The sequence below is a fragment of the Ophidiomyces ophidiicola genome, assembly GCF_022830035.1.
Source record: "Ophidiomyces ophidiicola strain CBS 122913 chromosome Unknown scaffold_5, whole genome shotgun sequence".
NCBI lineage: Eukaryota > Fungi > Ascomycota > Eurotiomycetes > Onygenales > Onygenaceae > Ophidiomyces > Ophidiomyces ophidiicola.
The window spans coordinates 566,537-579,582 of record NW_026054645.1 but is presented as its reverse complement, the minus strand read 5'-3'; the positions used below and the strand labels follow the sequence as shown (position 1 = coordinate 579,582).

General features: G+C 49.0%; 3 protein-coding genes and 1 non-coding gene across 4 annotated transcripts; 2 read left to right on the top strand and 2 right to left on the bottom strand.

Annotated features, from left to right (window-relative positions):
* Positions 1-490: 490 nt before the first annotated feature.
* Positions 491-1,477, bottom strand: FAD1 (3'-phosphoadenosine 5'-phosphosulfate sulfotransferase; the record flags this gene model as incomplete). The annotated part of the gene is made up of 1 exon (XM_049251143.1): positions 491-1,477. One exon carries the CDS (start codon positions 1,475-1,477, stop codon positions 491-493), a length of 987 nt encoding a protein of 328 aa, XP_049109993.1.
* Positions 1,478-2,134: 657 nt separating this feature from the next.
* On the bottom strand, positions 2,135-3,111 carry ssb2 (Replication factor A protein 2; the record flags this gene model as incomplete). Its single annotated transcript, XM_049251142.1, has 3 exons — positions 2,135-2,887; positions 2,958-3,055; positions 3,108-3,111. The coding sequence occupies 3 exons, from the start codon at positions 3,109-3,111 to the stop codon at positions 2,135-2,137; spliced, it is 855 nt and encodes a 284-aa protein (XP_049109992.1).
* Positions 3,112-3,482: 371 nt separating this feature from the next.
* Positions 3,483-6,284, top strand: DBP10 (ATP-dependent RNA helicase dbp10; the record flags this gene model as incomplete). The annotated part of the gene is made up of 1 exon (XM_049251141.1): positions 3,483-6,284. The coding sequence occupies one exon, from the start codon at positions 3,483-3,485 to the stop codon at positions 6,282-6,284; it is 2,802 nt and encodes a 933-aa protein (XP_049109991.1).
* Positions 6,285-10,164: 3,880 nt separating this feature from the next.
* On the top strand, positions 10,165-10,246 carry LOZ57_002059. Its single transcript has one exon. It is a non-coding gene; the product is annotated as a tRNA-Ser (tRNA).
* Positions 10,247-13,046: the final 2,800 nt, after the last annotated feature.

Below are 13,046 nucleotides of genomic sequence, written 5' to 3'. Positions count from 1 at the left end.
TTCCTTTACTATTTGCATTTCTCGAGGCATAGACCGCCCTGTCCGGCTTTTCTACTCAGACAATCTATGGCTACATACCTAACTATATGCATGTTTATCTCCAAAGGGAAATATTAAAAAAAAAGTCTAACGACGAAAGGGTCTATGATGCTTAGCGATGACACATCTTATAACTAAACTACGGCTCGCTCATGGTAGCGAGCTGGTGATGATTTATGTCTTATTATTGCGCTTTTAACAGTGATAGAATAATCCATTCCTTTTAACTCGTTAAATATTGAACCGATAATCCAAATCTACCCGAAAGTATGATATAATTTATTCCGCTACGTTAGGATCATCCGTGACTCTGGATTTCTAGCGGTCTAGGTAAGTTGAACCAAAGAGACAAAGATAGAGCATTTGGTCGAGTTTTCTATTGTATCACGCATGAATGTAGGGGGGTATATAAGGTAAATGCCTTGGATGCCCGACAGGCCTGTCAACCCTGTTAATCACGTCCAAGTCTCTCCAGTGCATCTTCAAGCAGGTTATAGGCAGGTCGGTAGGTTGGGTTCTCGTTTGGTGAGCTTGATACCCGTAACGTGGGGTTAGGGCGGGTGTTGTCCGTGCCCCCCAAGCTCGTATAGCCTTCGTCGTACAAAGAGCAGTATTCTACGCCCAAGTGACGTATGAAAGTCCAGATATCACGGTAATTCCAATGGAGGACAGGGTGTATACGCACAAAATCTGGCCATCCTTGATCGGTGCGCTTGAAAGGTGTCAGATTCTCGCCGTAAGGATCAGTTCGACGAGTGCCAACAAAAATAGCTTTTATTCCAGGGTATTTTTCCAGATAGGAAGCGAAAGTGTCGCGGAGAGTGACATGGGGAGTGGGGGTGTAGCGGGTAAGAGAGAGGTGATAGATGCGAGAGGAGGAGTCGACAAAAGCTTCGACGGAAGGAAATGGGTGAGATGGGCGGGCGTATATGGCGGGAATAGAGGTTGGGGGCTCCGAATCATTCTTAACTTCTAATTCTTTCTGCGTGAGCAGCGAGTTGTCGGAGGGGTTGGCAAATGCCCGCTGTTCACCTTTATTGCCGGGCACAGAGGAAGGCTCTGGCAAAGGGTGGAGACAGGAGAGGAATAGGACAAGAAGGACGAGGCAATCCTTGCCGCCGTTGTAGGAGAGGGACAGCTCACGGAGCTTAAACTTGGACAGGGCCTCCTGGATCACTTCAAGAGAGCCGGTGGTCTTTTGCTGGACAAGGTGGAGGCGGGAAGACGGGGGATGAGACTCGGAGAGGAACGCCTCGATTTTCGCGTGGAGAGAGGCGGAGACGCTGGCGAGGGATGGCAGCAAGGGCTCATCAACAGCGCGATCATGGGTGTCTGAGTAACGGGATGCTGGGTGTTCTTTTGCAGCCCGCGACGGCGGCCCAGTGCTGTTGATGCTGCTCTCACCGTTCGGCACACTTGAGGACACGATATCGGCCATGGCGGGACGTGCAGATCTCTTTCTATCGTGTTGGCAGCGCCGTGCCCGTCTGGGAATGCAGGAGGCCCTCGGTCCCTTTTCACTGTGTCGGACCTGCGCGAGATCCCGGCGGTCTTCTTCTCTGATGGTCCATGGACTTCGTCTCGATTCTCGCCCCGCGGGCCGAAGTTAATTTTTTTTTGTCCAGCAGGAATGTGGCGGGCCTAGGTACGGATTACTGGCATGCCAGTTCGCCACGACAGCTTTGAAGAATGAAAGCAGATCGAGCAACTAACTACTTATGTAACTGAACGGGTTCAGGGTGTGGTGGTCGCTTCCAGGCGCATTGCTGATATCTCGCAGTTATTTACTGTAGCCAAATCTAAGATTTTCAAAATACAAAAAGTCAAGCCCCTGACACGAACAAAGCCCAGACGCTGGCTGAATAGCTCTTAATAAAAATTCTTAACGACTCTTCCTATGCCAATGCCTGCTTCCGTTTCACTCACCCGTGCTGCCTTGAGTAAATATCAAAATTTAGGAACCCCAATTGTGTTTGACGGTTTCATCAAGCCTTCTGCGGCAGAGCTGCGAATGCGAAGCCAAAAACTATATGAAGCGTAGTCAATAACCATATCGCAATAGCTCATAGCCATGGTCATGTTTCCAATCAGGACCTCAGATTTCCAAAATAGCCCAAGTGTTATCGTCCACAGTTGGGAATATCAAGCTGTGACTCTGCAGCTCTTCACTGGCTTTATACACGTCACTCAGAGGCATGTGCATAAGACCAGCCAGATGTTGTGCATGCAATCCCTCTCGGCTTTGCATGGTATTACTCAACGTATCGTATAATTTCCTCGCAATGGGGGACATATGCGGAAGGGGTTTGCCGGTGATAGCCATGTTCCCGGCAGTGTTTCCTGCTCCCATCCCCCCCTGATCCTTTGTCGCTGCTGCTCCATCTTTGCTTGGTGGAGGCCCGCGCGTAAAGTAAAGGTGCATGGCTGTAGCCTCGAGGAAATGGCAGTGGTATTCATCCATGTTCGTGAGCGGCCGGATTACGTGTGCTGTGACCGAACGGCGGTTGTTATAGACTCCCAGCTTCCCCCATACTTTGGCATACCCATTGACCACAATCTCCTTCTTGCTGGAACGACGCGTCGCAGCTTCCGATGTATCCATGGGATCCTCCATGCCGTCGTTACGATCTGCATTGTCTAACCATCTTTTCACCTCAATGTCCCCCGTTCCATCGTCTATTTTGTACGTGACGAAGGTGGTCAACTGCGAGATGTTGCGTACTTGTCCAACAAACGATATCTGAGTGATTTCCGTGTCGTCAATTTTAAAATCCGCCTCCGGGTATGCTTGTGTTGCTTCGTTTATTTGTTTAATGGTTACAGCTCTGAGGGACTCCTTGGCATATTTCTAACAAGAAGTTTAGAATCATAGTATCATCTTACAGGAATAAAACACGTCAAACTGCAAGAGTAAATACCTTTCCTCCCTGACTGCTCCCAGCTTCATTCATGTAGCCCCCTTCCCCGCCGCCCTGCCCGTATGAGCCTGAGGGGTACTGATTATCATACCCGTAATCTGCATATCGTATAAGTAATAAGTAGCCCGACTGGCCTAGGCTATAACTCACTCATCGTAACTGGGCTTCGTGCGCCGCGACAATGCGAATCAGTGTTCTGCTCCCTGTTACTTTCGAACTTCTGGTCCTTACCATCAATGCTTGGCGCGTTTTGGCGCGTCGGCTCAATGACGACACGGATTATGTAATACACAAATCACGTGCCAATAATTGTTAATTGTATCGGTGAAATATTTATCCGATTCAACTCACATCGGAAATTTCAAACTGCCATAGGAAGACACAAGGGTAAAAGCCATGGGCGAACCTGCAAGGGAAGAATTGTGTTTCTAATATGACTGGAATTTCTGCTTCTTCCTCCCGCAGTACTCACCAGTCCCCAACATCACAGTTCAGGACGGTTTCTCGGAAAAAACCTGCACAAACATGCCTCGCCGAGCACCCTCTCCCGCGGGGTCCGAACAGGAGTTTGATATAGCAAATACTCTTTTTGGAAATGCCGATACCTCCGATGTCGAGACTGTTCCTACTAAGGGAAAGCCGTCCAATCTGCTCAGCCTTGATGTTATGGCCGACGGGATCAACGATGGAAACAGTGAAGCAGATGAAGACGCCGCGTTTATTGCAGCACATCAAGCTGTCGCTAACCGCAAGGCAACCAATCTCAAGGGCAGAAGTGTAAGAAAGGGGGGGGGGTTTCAAGTTATGGGCCTCAATGCCAATCTTTTGAAAGCTATTACTCGCAAAGGGTTTTCGGTACCTACGCCTATTCAGCGGAAGACTATTCCGCTATTACTTGAAGATCAAGACGTAGTTGCTATGGCACGGACAGGTTCTGGGAAAACAGCGGCTTTTGTAATCCCAATGATCGAAAAATTGAAAAGCCACCACTCGAAAGTTGGATCTCGAGCCTTGATACTGTCGCCTTCAAGGGAGCTGGCGCTACAGACAATGAAAGTGATTAAAGAGCTTGGCCGAGGAACGGATTTGAAATGCGTATTGTTAGTTGGCGGAGATAGTTTGGAAGAGCAATTTGGATACATGGCCAGCAATCCTGACATTATCGTTGCTACTCCCGGCCGGTTTTTACACCTCAAAGTTGAAATGAATTTGGATCTGCAGAGTATCAAATACGTTGTGTTTGATGAAGCTGATAGGCTGTTTGAAATGGGGTTCGCAGCTCAACTTACTGAAATTCTCCACGGACTTCCGCAAGCGCGCCAAACATTACTTTTCTCTGCTACACTCCCAAAATCGCTAGTTGAGTTTGCGCGAGCAGGTTTACAAGAGCCTACACTTGTACGTCTTGATACTGAGAGTAAAATATCACCGGATCTCCAGAACGCTTTTTTTTCGGTGAAATCAGCCGAGAAAGAGGGTGCACTACTCCATATCCTTCATGAAGTGATAAAAGTTCCTACTGGTGAAACAGAAGCGGGAAAACGCGCAAGAGATCAGTCTGATTCAGCAAAGGGCTCAAAGAAGAGGAAGCGACAGGAAGGTATTTCGAACCCACAAGAGTCACCAACCGAGCATTCTACTATCATTTTCGTCGCAACGAAACATCATGTCGATTATATATCCTCCCTTTTACGAGAATCTGGTTTTGCCGTCTCCTACGCTTATGGTTCCTTAGATCAAACCGCTCGCAAGATGCAAGTCAGCAATTTTCGAGCTGGAATTTCCACTATTCTTGTTGTTACCGATGTTGCTGCCCGGGGAATCGATATTCCAGTCCTTGCAAACGTTATCAACTATGATTTCCCTTCCCAAGCAAAGATATTTGTGCATCGGGTGGGACGAACTGCTCGAGCAGGACAGAAGGGATGGAGCTGCAGTTTAATACGAGATTCCGACGCCCCCTATTTACTTGATTTGCAGCTATTCCTTGGTCGGCGGCTCGTTTTAGGGAGGCAAGGTGAAGATAACCTGAATTATACTGAAGATATGGTCGTTGGTAGTATACCTAGGGATGGGCTAGCTCGTAATTGCGAATGGGTCTCTAAACTGTTAGATGAAGATATTGATATCCAAGGCCAGCGTGACGTTGCTATGAAAGGTGAAAAGCTCTATATGAGAACACGAAACTCTGCCTCCTCTGAAAGTGCAAAACGGTCTAAAACCGTTGTTTCATCCGACGAATGGACGATGCTACACCCTCTATTTAACGATGCAGCGAGTCACATGGAAGTACAAAGGGAGAAGATGCTAGCTCGAATAGGGGGGTATAAGCCACAGGAGACGATATTTGAAATCAGCGGCCGACGTGGTGGTAAAGCTGGTGACGATGAAGCCATAGATACTATGAGGAAGATTCGTTCATCAATGGAGACCAAGCGAGCAAAGAAACAAAAAATCAACCAGCCAGATGCAGGCGCAGATACCTCATCTCAATTTCCCCCTTCTCCTACATTTGAAGATGAAGACTGCGATACAGCGGCTGATATGGCCAAGAAAGATGACGCTGAAATGTGCATGGCATCTGATTCAGAGCTCGAGGTGACATTCTCTTACTCGTCCGGAAAATCCAAGCCCAAGAAAGAGGCTGACGGGAAGGGGCCCGGTACCTTCCAAAACCCGGAGTACTTCATGTCCTACAAGCCCACCTCTCATTCTCTTACTGAGGAACGTGCATATGGAGTACATTCTGGTTCCAACAGCAATTTTGTGGAAGCATCAAGGGATGCTACAATGGATCTATCGCGGGATGAGGCTAACCGTGGTTTCGCAGAACCCCGTTCCATCATGAGATGGGATAAACGGCACAAAAAATACGTTTCACGGCGAAACGATGAAGACGGATCTAAGGGATCCCTCCTTGTCAAGGGCGAGAGTGGCGCTAAGATTGCAGCAAGCTTTCGTAGTGGCCGATTTGAGGCTTGGAAGAAATCGAAACGGCTAGGACGGATGCCCCGTGTTGGCGAAACGGAGGATCCAAGTCTCGCCTCCTCGGGACCAGCGGGAGGAAGGAGATTCAGACACAAAAAGGAGCAGAGTGCGAAACCGGCTGACAAATACAGAGGTGACTACGAAAAGAAGAGGAGGAAAGAGCAGGATCTGCAACAGCGTCAAGCCGAAACAGGGATGATGCAGTTTGGTCCCAAAGGAGGCACAAAGAAAGTGAAGAGTGAAATCAGAAGTGTGGATGACGTGAGGAAGGCAAGGCACCAAAAAGAAAAGAGAAGAGAAAAAAACGTGCGGCCCTCGAGAAGGGGGAAAAGCAGGTGATTCTTCTTGTACGGAGTATTCTTGGGTTATCGGGATGTCTCGATTTTATTGACGCGAAGGTTTGGACCAAATCATGGGGGTACTCTGTATGCACAATATAATATTACATACATACATGCAAATGATTGCTGCAGAAAGCAGCTGCCGAGAACTCACAGACCCTATTAGACCAAGATAGCGAAGCTACTGCCAACCCTTTCAAGTCAGCAGACCAATTTCTGAACACCTCAAGAGGTTAGTTATGACATGCCGACGGGGTAATCTTCCGTTTGTCTGTCCGGCGCAGGGGTGGCCCTTATGGATGGGGATGATGCTTGCCAGTCATTTCACGCAGCTGATTTGCAAGGGGCCAGGAGATTTGGTGATCTCATCTTGAGCAGCACACTCCCATGTTCAACTTATTCAATGTTTCACCTTCGAACACACCTCTTTTGGGCGTCAAGGATTAAATTTGTGATTTCTCGAGCGGGTGCAGTCAACACCTCAGCTCTATTATGAGAAGATCTCCGCGCCTAAATGTTGCCAAAGGTAGGTGGCGGCTAGGATCCCGCTCTCCCCAAGCTCTTTTCAAAGCTTACTGCCAGCTTCCGCGACCCTAACGGACAAGGGCAGGGTACTCTCATGGCCATTCAACCTCAAAATAGCTCGGTGATGAGAAAGCTTTGCAGCTTCAATAATAGTGAGCGTGGGCCTCGGTTAGACCGCCGTTGTTTGCCAGCTTTGCGTGATTTTTAATCGTGTGATTTTACCTCTTTCTTTTCCGACTACAGACGACTCTTAATGACCGTAACGGTACATCTTGGGCTGATAGACTATCGCCACTCCTGTCATCATGTCGCTTGTATACTCAGGTTAAGAAGGATCGACAATCTGGCATTATCTTCGCCTTGAGATGCAACACGGAACTCTCTTGGCTATTATTAAGCGAGCACCAAGATATCGCGACTCAGGCGTGCGATCTTGGGCGTTACAGCCCTTTTCCATAACCCCCGTCCGCGGCTCAGCGGGGCGTCTTGAACAGTGAAGCTGAGGCTTGGAAAGAAATTCCATTGTTTGTTGCCAATCGGTCTTGGATCTTATTCAAACCTGTTCGTGACGTACTCTAGACTCTCCGTGTGGGCATGTAGTTACAGTATTTAAGGCGCATAAATGAATAGTGTGTAGATAGGTCTTGGCTTTCTGGTTTACAAAAGCACGACATTGATTGTGGTTATTTCAACATGTCTCGTATAGTCATGGGTTATGTTCCGGAGGTGGCTTTATGCGATACAATTGCTTGGAGCTCTGTTTCTCCAAGGCGTCCTCCCCCGTTGCCACGCAATGTGGCTGGATGGACGTAGTCTGATTCGTAATTTAGCACCGAGACCGGAGTGCTATGTCTGAATTCCTGGGTAAAAGGGATTCGAGAGACCTTGCTCGCGTTGTTGGATCCGTTTCACCGGATCAGAACGTGGCTGTGACGTTCATGGCCCAGCAGTTTCATTTGCGGAAGTATGGATTATTGCCTGGATTGTAAGCTCAATCCAAGGGCAGCGGGCCCAGCCAAAGCACTTGGTTTTGGGCCATTTCTGGTACGGCTCAAACCCTGTGGTTTCCGCCCGGCTCCCCTTGTAGCAGCTACCAAGTCAGAGGTTCGTGTCTTCGAGGGCAGAAAAACAAAGCAGTAGTAAAGCAAAATAAGAAGCCACACCGTGCGCAGAACCATATTGCACGTGGAAATGGGAAAACGAGGTCCCTGCGGGGAGGGTGGCCTTCAGCAAGGGGAGCGTCGCCAATAGTCACATCAATGATTGAATGATCAACACTTCCAACCTCTGTTCAAACCCTTGAAATCTCACGCAAGGATGCAGCTATGAGAAGCGTCGTTGAATAATCTCGGGCGGACTTCCGGATGCGAAATGAAAGCCTGTTCGACCAAGCGGAAAATACAGTGCCGCTTTCGTTGAGATCCAAACCCCTTCGAGTCCTGGCTATCAACTCACCTAGCGAGTGTTGTTAGGCAAGACGCAATCTTTATTCATTAGCTACTTAACGATCGGCTTGAAGAATCTTAGTGGTAGGGGTCTGGGCGCACGGTACAGAGTACGAGTGTTCTGTGCCTTGTGAGAGTATGGGATGAGCGATCGAGAAACTCGCCCAGAAGAGCACATAAAAGGTGCAACTTACGGGGTGCATATGGATTTAAGTTCTCAACTGTCAGGGTCCACGAATTCCCCGAGGACAGGGGTTCATAGATTTCCTTCTGACCACCATTGGCATGGACTCCCTGGTCAGCCAAAATGCTACCGTGCATGTTTGTGTCTGGGGCAGCATTGCGGCGCTCCCGCATGGCCACCGCATTATTGGATATAATAGTATTTAATAATTATTGGATAATGGCAGGCATAAGGCGCCTGAAGTAGCATGTAGGTTAGGTATGAACGGTGTCGACAGTACTTACGAGCTTGAAGGAATTAAATTAGACCCTGGCACTGTGAAAGCGCAGCACGGCTTGCCCGTGTCGGCCGAAGAGACTGCGTTTCTCGTGCCGATATATGCCCGTCAGGTCGACTTGGTTTCCGCAGAAGGTCAGAAGGTGATGTATCCGGTCAACCCAGCAAGATGCGGTCCCACCGATTGTCTGCTCAACTTCTTAACCATTTTCTTGTTTCCTCTGCATTCTGCAAACTAATCCTCCCCGGGAGCCAACCTTATACTGTATTGTTGGCAAACGAGTATTTTCGCCCCAATTCATGTATCACATCTCGCCTAATAAAAATGTCCCCAGCTTTGTCAGATCTTGATTATGATAAGATTTTAGACGATACGGGCCAAAACGCTATTGCAGTGATACGACCGAGATTCCCGCCTGGGCGACATTGCTTAAGCGGATTACCGTCCTCGCTGGATTCCAAGGCAGCATGGCAAAAAGTGTGTTTTGTAAACAAGAGTTTCAAGCACGCATAGCGGGAAGGGATCGTTGTCGTGCATGATTCTCGTTTTCGAGTCTGTTCAATCAACTACGAGACGGCCTGCCTATGCCGCTTGGTATTATTCCGACTTCGCGGGCGTGTACTATCCATGTGGACATGCATACTGCGCGCATTGCCTAGTCGAGCCTCTGCGTGTCAAGCCGCAAGCGGGTCGTCGATGAAACGACTGTTCGGCCGTCAGGCATTCACGGGCTTTGAGCGTAAAGGTGCACCGCATGTAGCAGAATAATGTGTGCGCTGTCAATAGGCCCGGCTCTTTAGACTTTGTATCACGTCGATAATACGGAGAGATATGATGCAGTTGGGTTGGTACGGAGATTAAATACCCTTAACCCAAGCCACAGCAAATTAAACCGGCGGACGGAGAACGGAGAGGACACAGGATGGAGTACATCGACAGGGATGCTACTATATGATCGGAGTCCTGCCCATATGCAAGTCACCCGTGGTCATTAAACCCCAGCAGGGGTGGTAGCAGGGCATGTATGTATGACCGAGCGAATGTATGATTTACCTGGGAGGCAAAGACCTCTGACAGGTCAGCATGCGGGAGCGGGAAGGGGAAATGCCCAGGAATCCAAAATAATGACAAAGGATACGTACTCGGCGTCTGCTTTTGACACGGCACGAGGGCTGCTGAGCCCACGCTGGGTCGTGGAGGCTCGTAGTGAATCGAAAACCATGCTTGGCCTGCAGGAGAGCCGCCACAGCACGATGTCTGGTCGGCATGGAGCGCAAGGGGCCGCCTGGTGTGCTCAGCGGCCCCGCGTTTCGTACTTGGGATTGAACAGACGGAGCTGACGGTCCATCCAGTAGTTAGTTAGTAGTGATGTGGTGGGCGACAGATCTGGAATCGGGTAAGGAATATGGAGTACTTATACAGATGCTTGGTTGGTTATAGCAACCAAGGCACTGTGGCGGAGCGGTCTAACGCGCTAGACTAGAAATCTAGTTCCTTCGGGAGCGCTGGTTCGAATCCAGCCGGTGTCGAGTCTGAGTAACTTTTTACGTTTTTTTTTGTTTTTTGCTCATTTCGAGTGGCGTTTTTCGAGTTGACGGGTTCCCAACCAAGAAAGGATTATGAGGCCAGGAACATCCTCTTCTTCTCGCCGAACAAACCGCCGAATATGCTACATACCTCCCTCCCCGGCACCCCTTTCGGCGGCAGATCCTTCACTCACAGCTGAGACTCTTCATGTCTAGGCGACCTGCCTGTTCCGGCTAGTCGCGAATAGCACAAGCTAATATATGTACCGTAGCAGCCGTGAATCTTAGGGCGGCATTGATCAGGGCCCGGCGGCCGTTGAAAATGTTCCAGGAAAATCACAGGAGAACATACTGGCGATCCCCCGGATTATCTTCACAAAATGGATTGCGTGAAGTGGGGTCCTTCTTAAGAGCTCGGGCCCCTACCTTATCACTCGTCAGGCAGACAATCAGGAAGGGTGTACGAAGTAACTAGAAACAGTTTTAAAACGTGGAGTGGCCCTTTTTCCAGAAGGTTGCTATCGACGAGAAGAATCGCGGAGCCTTGATCCAGCCCCCTCTCTTGACGTTATAAAGTTCCGCACGTATCACGTATGGAACAAGAATATCTTAAGATGACATGCTCGTGGTTTTCCGCGGCAGGACAGGTCGATGCGAAGGTTTCTCAAATGCAGTGTGAAGTCATTATTCTCTTCACTGGCCGCCCCTGGCGCAGTGGTGTTTAAGAATGCTACCTTCAGCGAGCCTCTTCCCGTCGCCGGCCTTAATCCCCATATGACCGGTGTTCGGGCGCTTTTCACCAGGTAGGATCGAAACGAGGTGCTAGTGTCGATCATTATTTGGCTAGCCGGCCATGTTTCCCCAGACCTCTTTTCCCCACTCACTAGGTAGGCCTGGCCCTTCGGGTCTCGTGGCTGCTATCGGGGGAGATGATTCTCAAGGGCGTTGAACTTAAACGGTTTTTCCCCATGGTGAGGGCGCCAAAGGCCCCAGGACGCACTGCTATGTAACCCTTTGCGACACGCGACAGGCGACGATATTTATCCTTGCGGCCTGGGGAAGAATGCCTGCAAGACATGTTTTGGTGTTGGGTTGCGAGTAAACAGGGCCTTGCGCCAGGGTCCCCGAGTGGCGCTTCCGAGTAATAATATCATTACTACTGACACTCCGTATTGTCGGAGAGAAGTGAGAAAACGAGCAGATGACTAGTCTCCCGAGTTTGCTGTTCTAGCAAGTTTCAGGGGGTTTAGCTACTTTCCATGCAGTATACACCGTAAGGATTTATATATGTATATGTATGTAGGTACAGTATGTGTATACATACGGAATAAAAGAATCAGTCGCTATGTAGAAAGGGATGGTGGAATTGAAGAAATCTTGTGCGGCAATGAAAAGATTGCTTCCGACAACATCCGTGAGGAGCACTTCAAGAGAAGTTGGAGAAATCATTGGTCAGCTCCAGAATCCGGGGAGAATGTTCGAAAATAACTGGCTTGTTGGCCGGTTGATAATAGCAATAGTATTATCAGCACATACTATTATTCGAGGATCAGTGTTGGAATATTTTTTTTTAACCCTGACTATTGGCTTGAAATGGTTTGAAAATGCCGGGATGTAATCGGCGCGAAGTTAAACTCGAGCCCATTATTATCTGTTTCGATACAATTGATTCACCGTCCCATAGTTACTCTGTATACAGTAGCCAGTATCGCATTAATACTCCTTGAGCAAGGGAGAATGTTTTGCTCAGGACTTGACAGAAGAGCCGCTCTGTCAAAGGTCGTTATGATAAGAGTGGACAGTTAAGAAGGGGGTCCGCTGTTTCTTGATGGGGCCATAAACGTGAGTGTGCATGGATTAACTGGTTAGTCGTGCAGAGTGGCGGCTTGACTTCTGCCGTTTCGAGATCGGCAGGTAATTTGCCCAGCAAGGAGAAGGGCGCTCGAAATTGTGCTCGATAAGTGGCTTTTTTTTGTCGCGAATAATGTGTGCATCCTGGTGTGCTCCGTACTCCGTACTCCGTAAAAAAAATCGAATATCAGGTTATAAAATTAGATGGAGGTCAAAGATGCCCATGTTTTATCTGGAGTCGTGATGTCTAGTAAACCACAAACGGGTGATCCGCCAACAAACCTTGCTGATCCTGGCGGCAGCCATCTGCTTGGGGACTCGAATGCCTTTCTTCCGTTGGCCATGGCTGCCGAAACCAAGGCCCGAAATCCCAAGTTCAAGGTTACGAGACACAGCTCTGCATGCGCTTCGGCAGCCGCCTTGTTGTTCGGTCTTGAGGCGCTTGTCCATCGAAGCCTTCCTTCTCGCACCTTGTTGCTAGCATCATATCACTAGTTCTGCCACCATTCGAGGGGCGGAGCACAGTATGTTACCCTATTCGGGGGTCCCATAGTATAATTGAGCTGATGACGGGCTGGGCTTCCACCTCAAGAGCCGTAGTGCTGGTCCTCTCAGGAGGGGGTTGTAGCGGTTAGTCAAAGAAGGCATCATTCTGATACAATGTGTGCGTCCACTCGTGGTGGAACCTGAATTTGCGTCGATGCGTAGTTGGTAGCTTCGTCAGTGGAATGGGGAGAAGACCCCTTTGCCGTTTTGGGTAATGGGAACATCACCTCTATCCCCTCTTCTTCCTCGTCCTCGTCCTCCTCCTTCTCCCGCGGCACGCATGTAACTATGTATGCATACACATGTACATCGAACCTCAGCGCAGAACGTATTGCAGTCACACTGCCTCTTCCCTGCGCAGTCAAACACGGCTACTCACTTGGCTCGTGCATAGAGGCATAGTTAT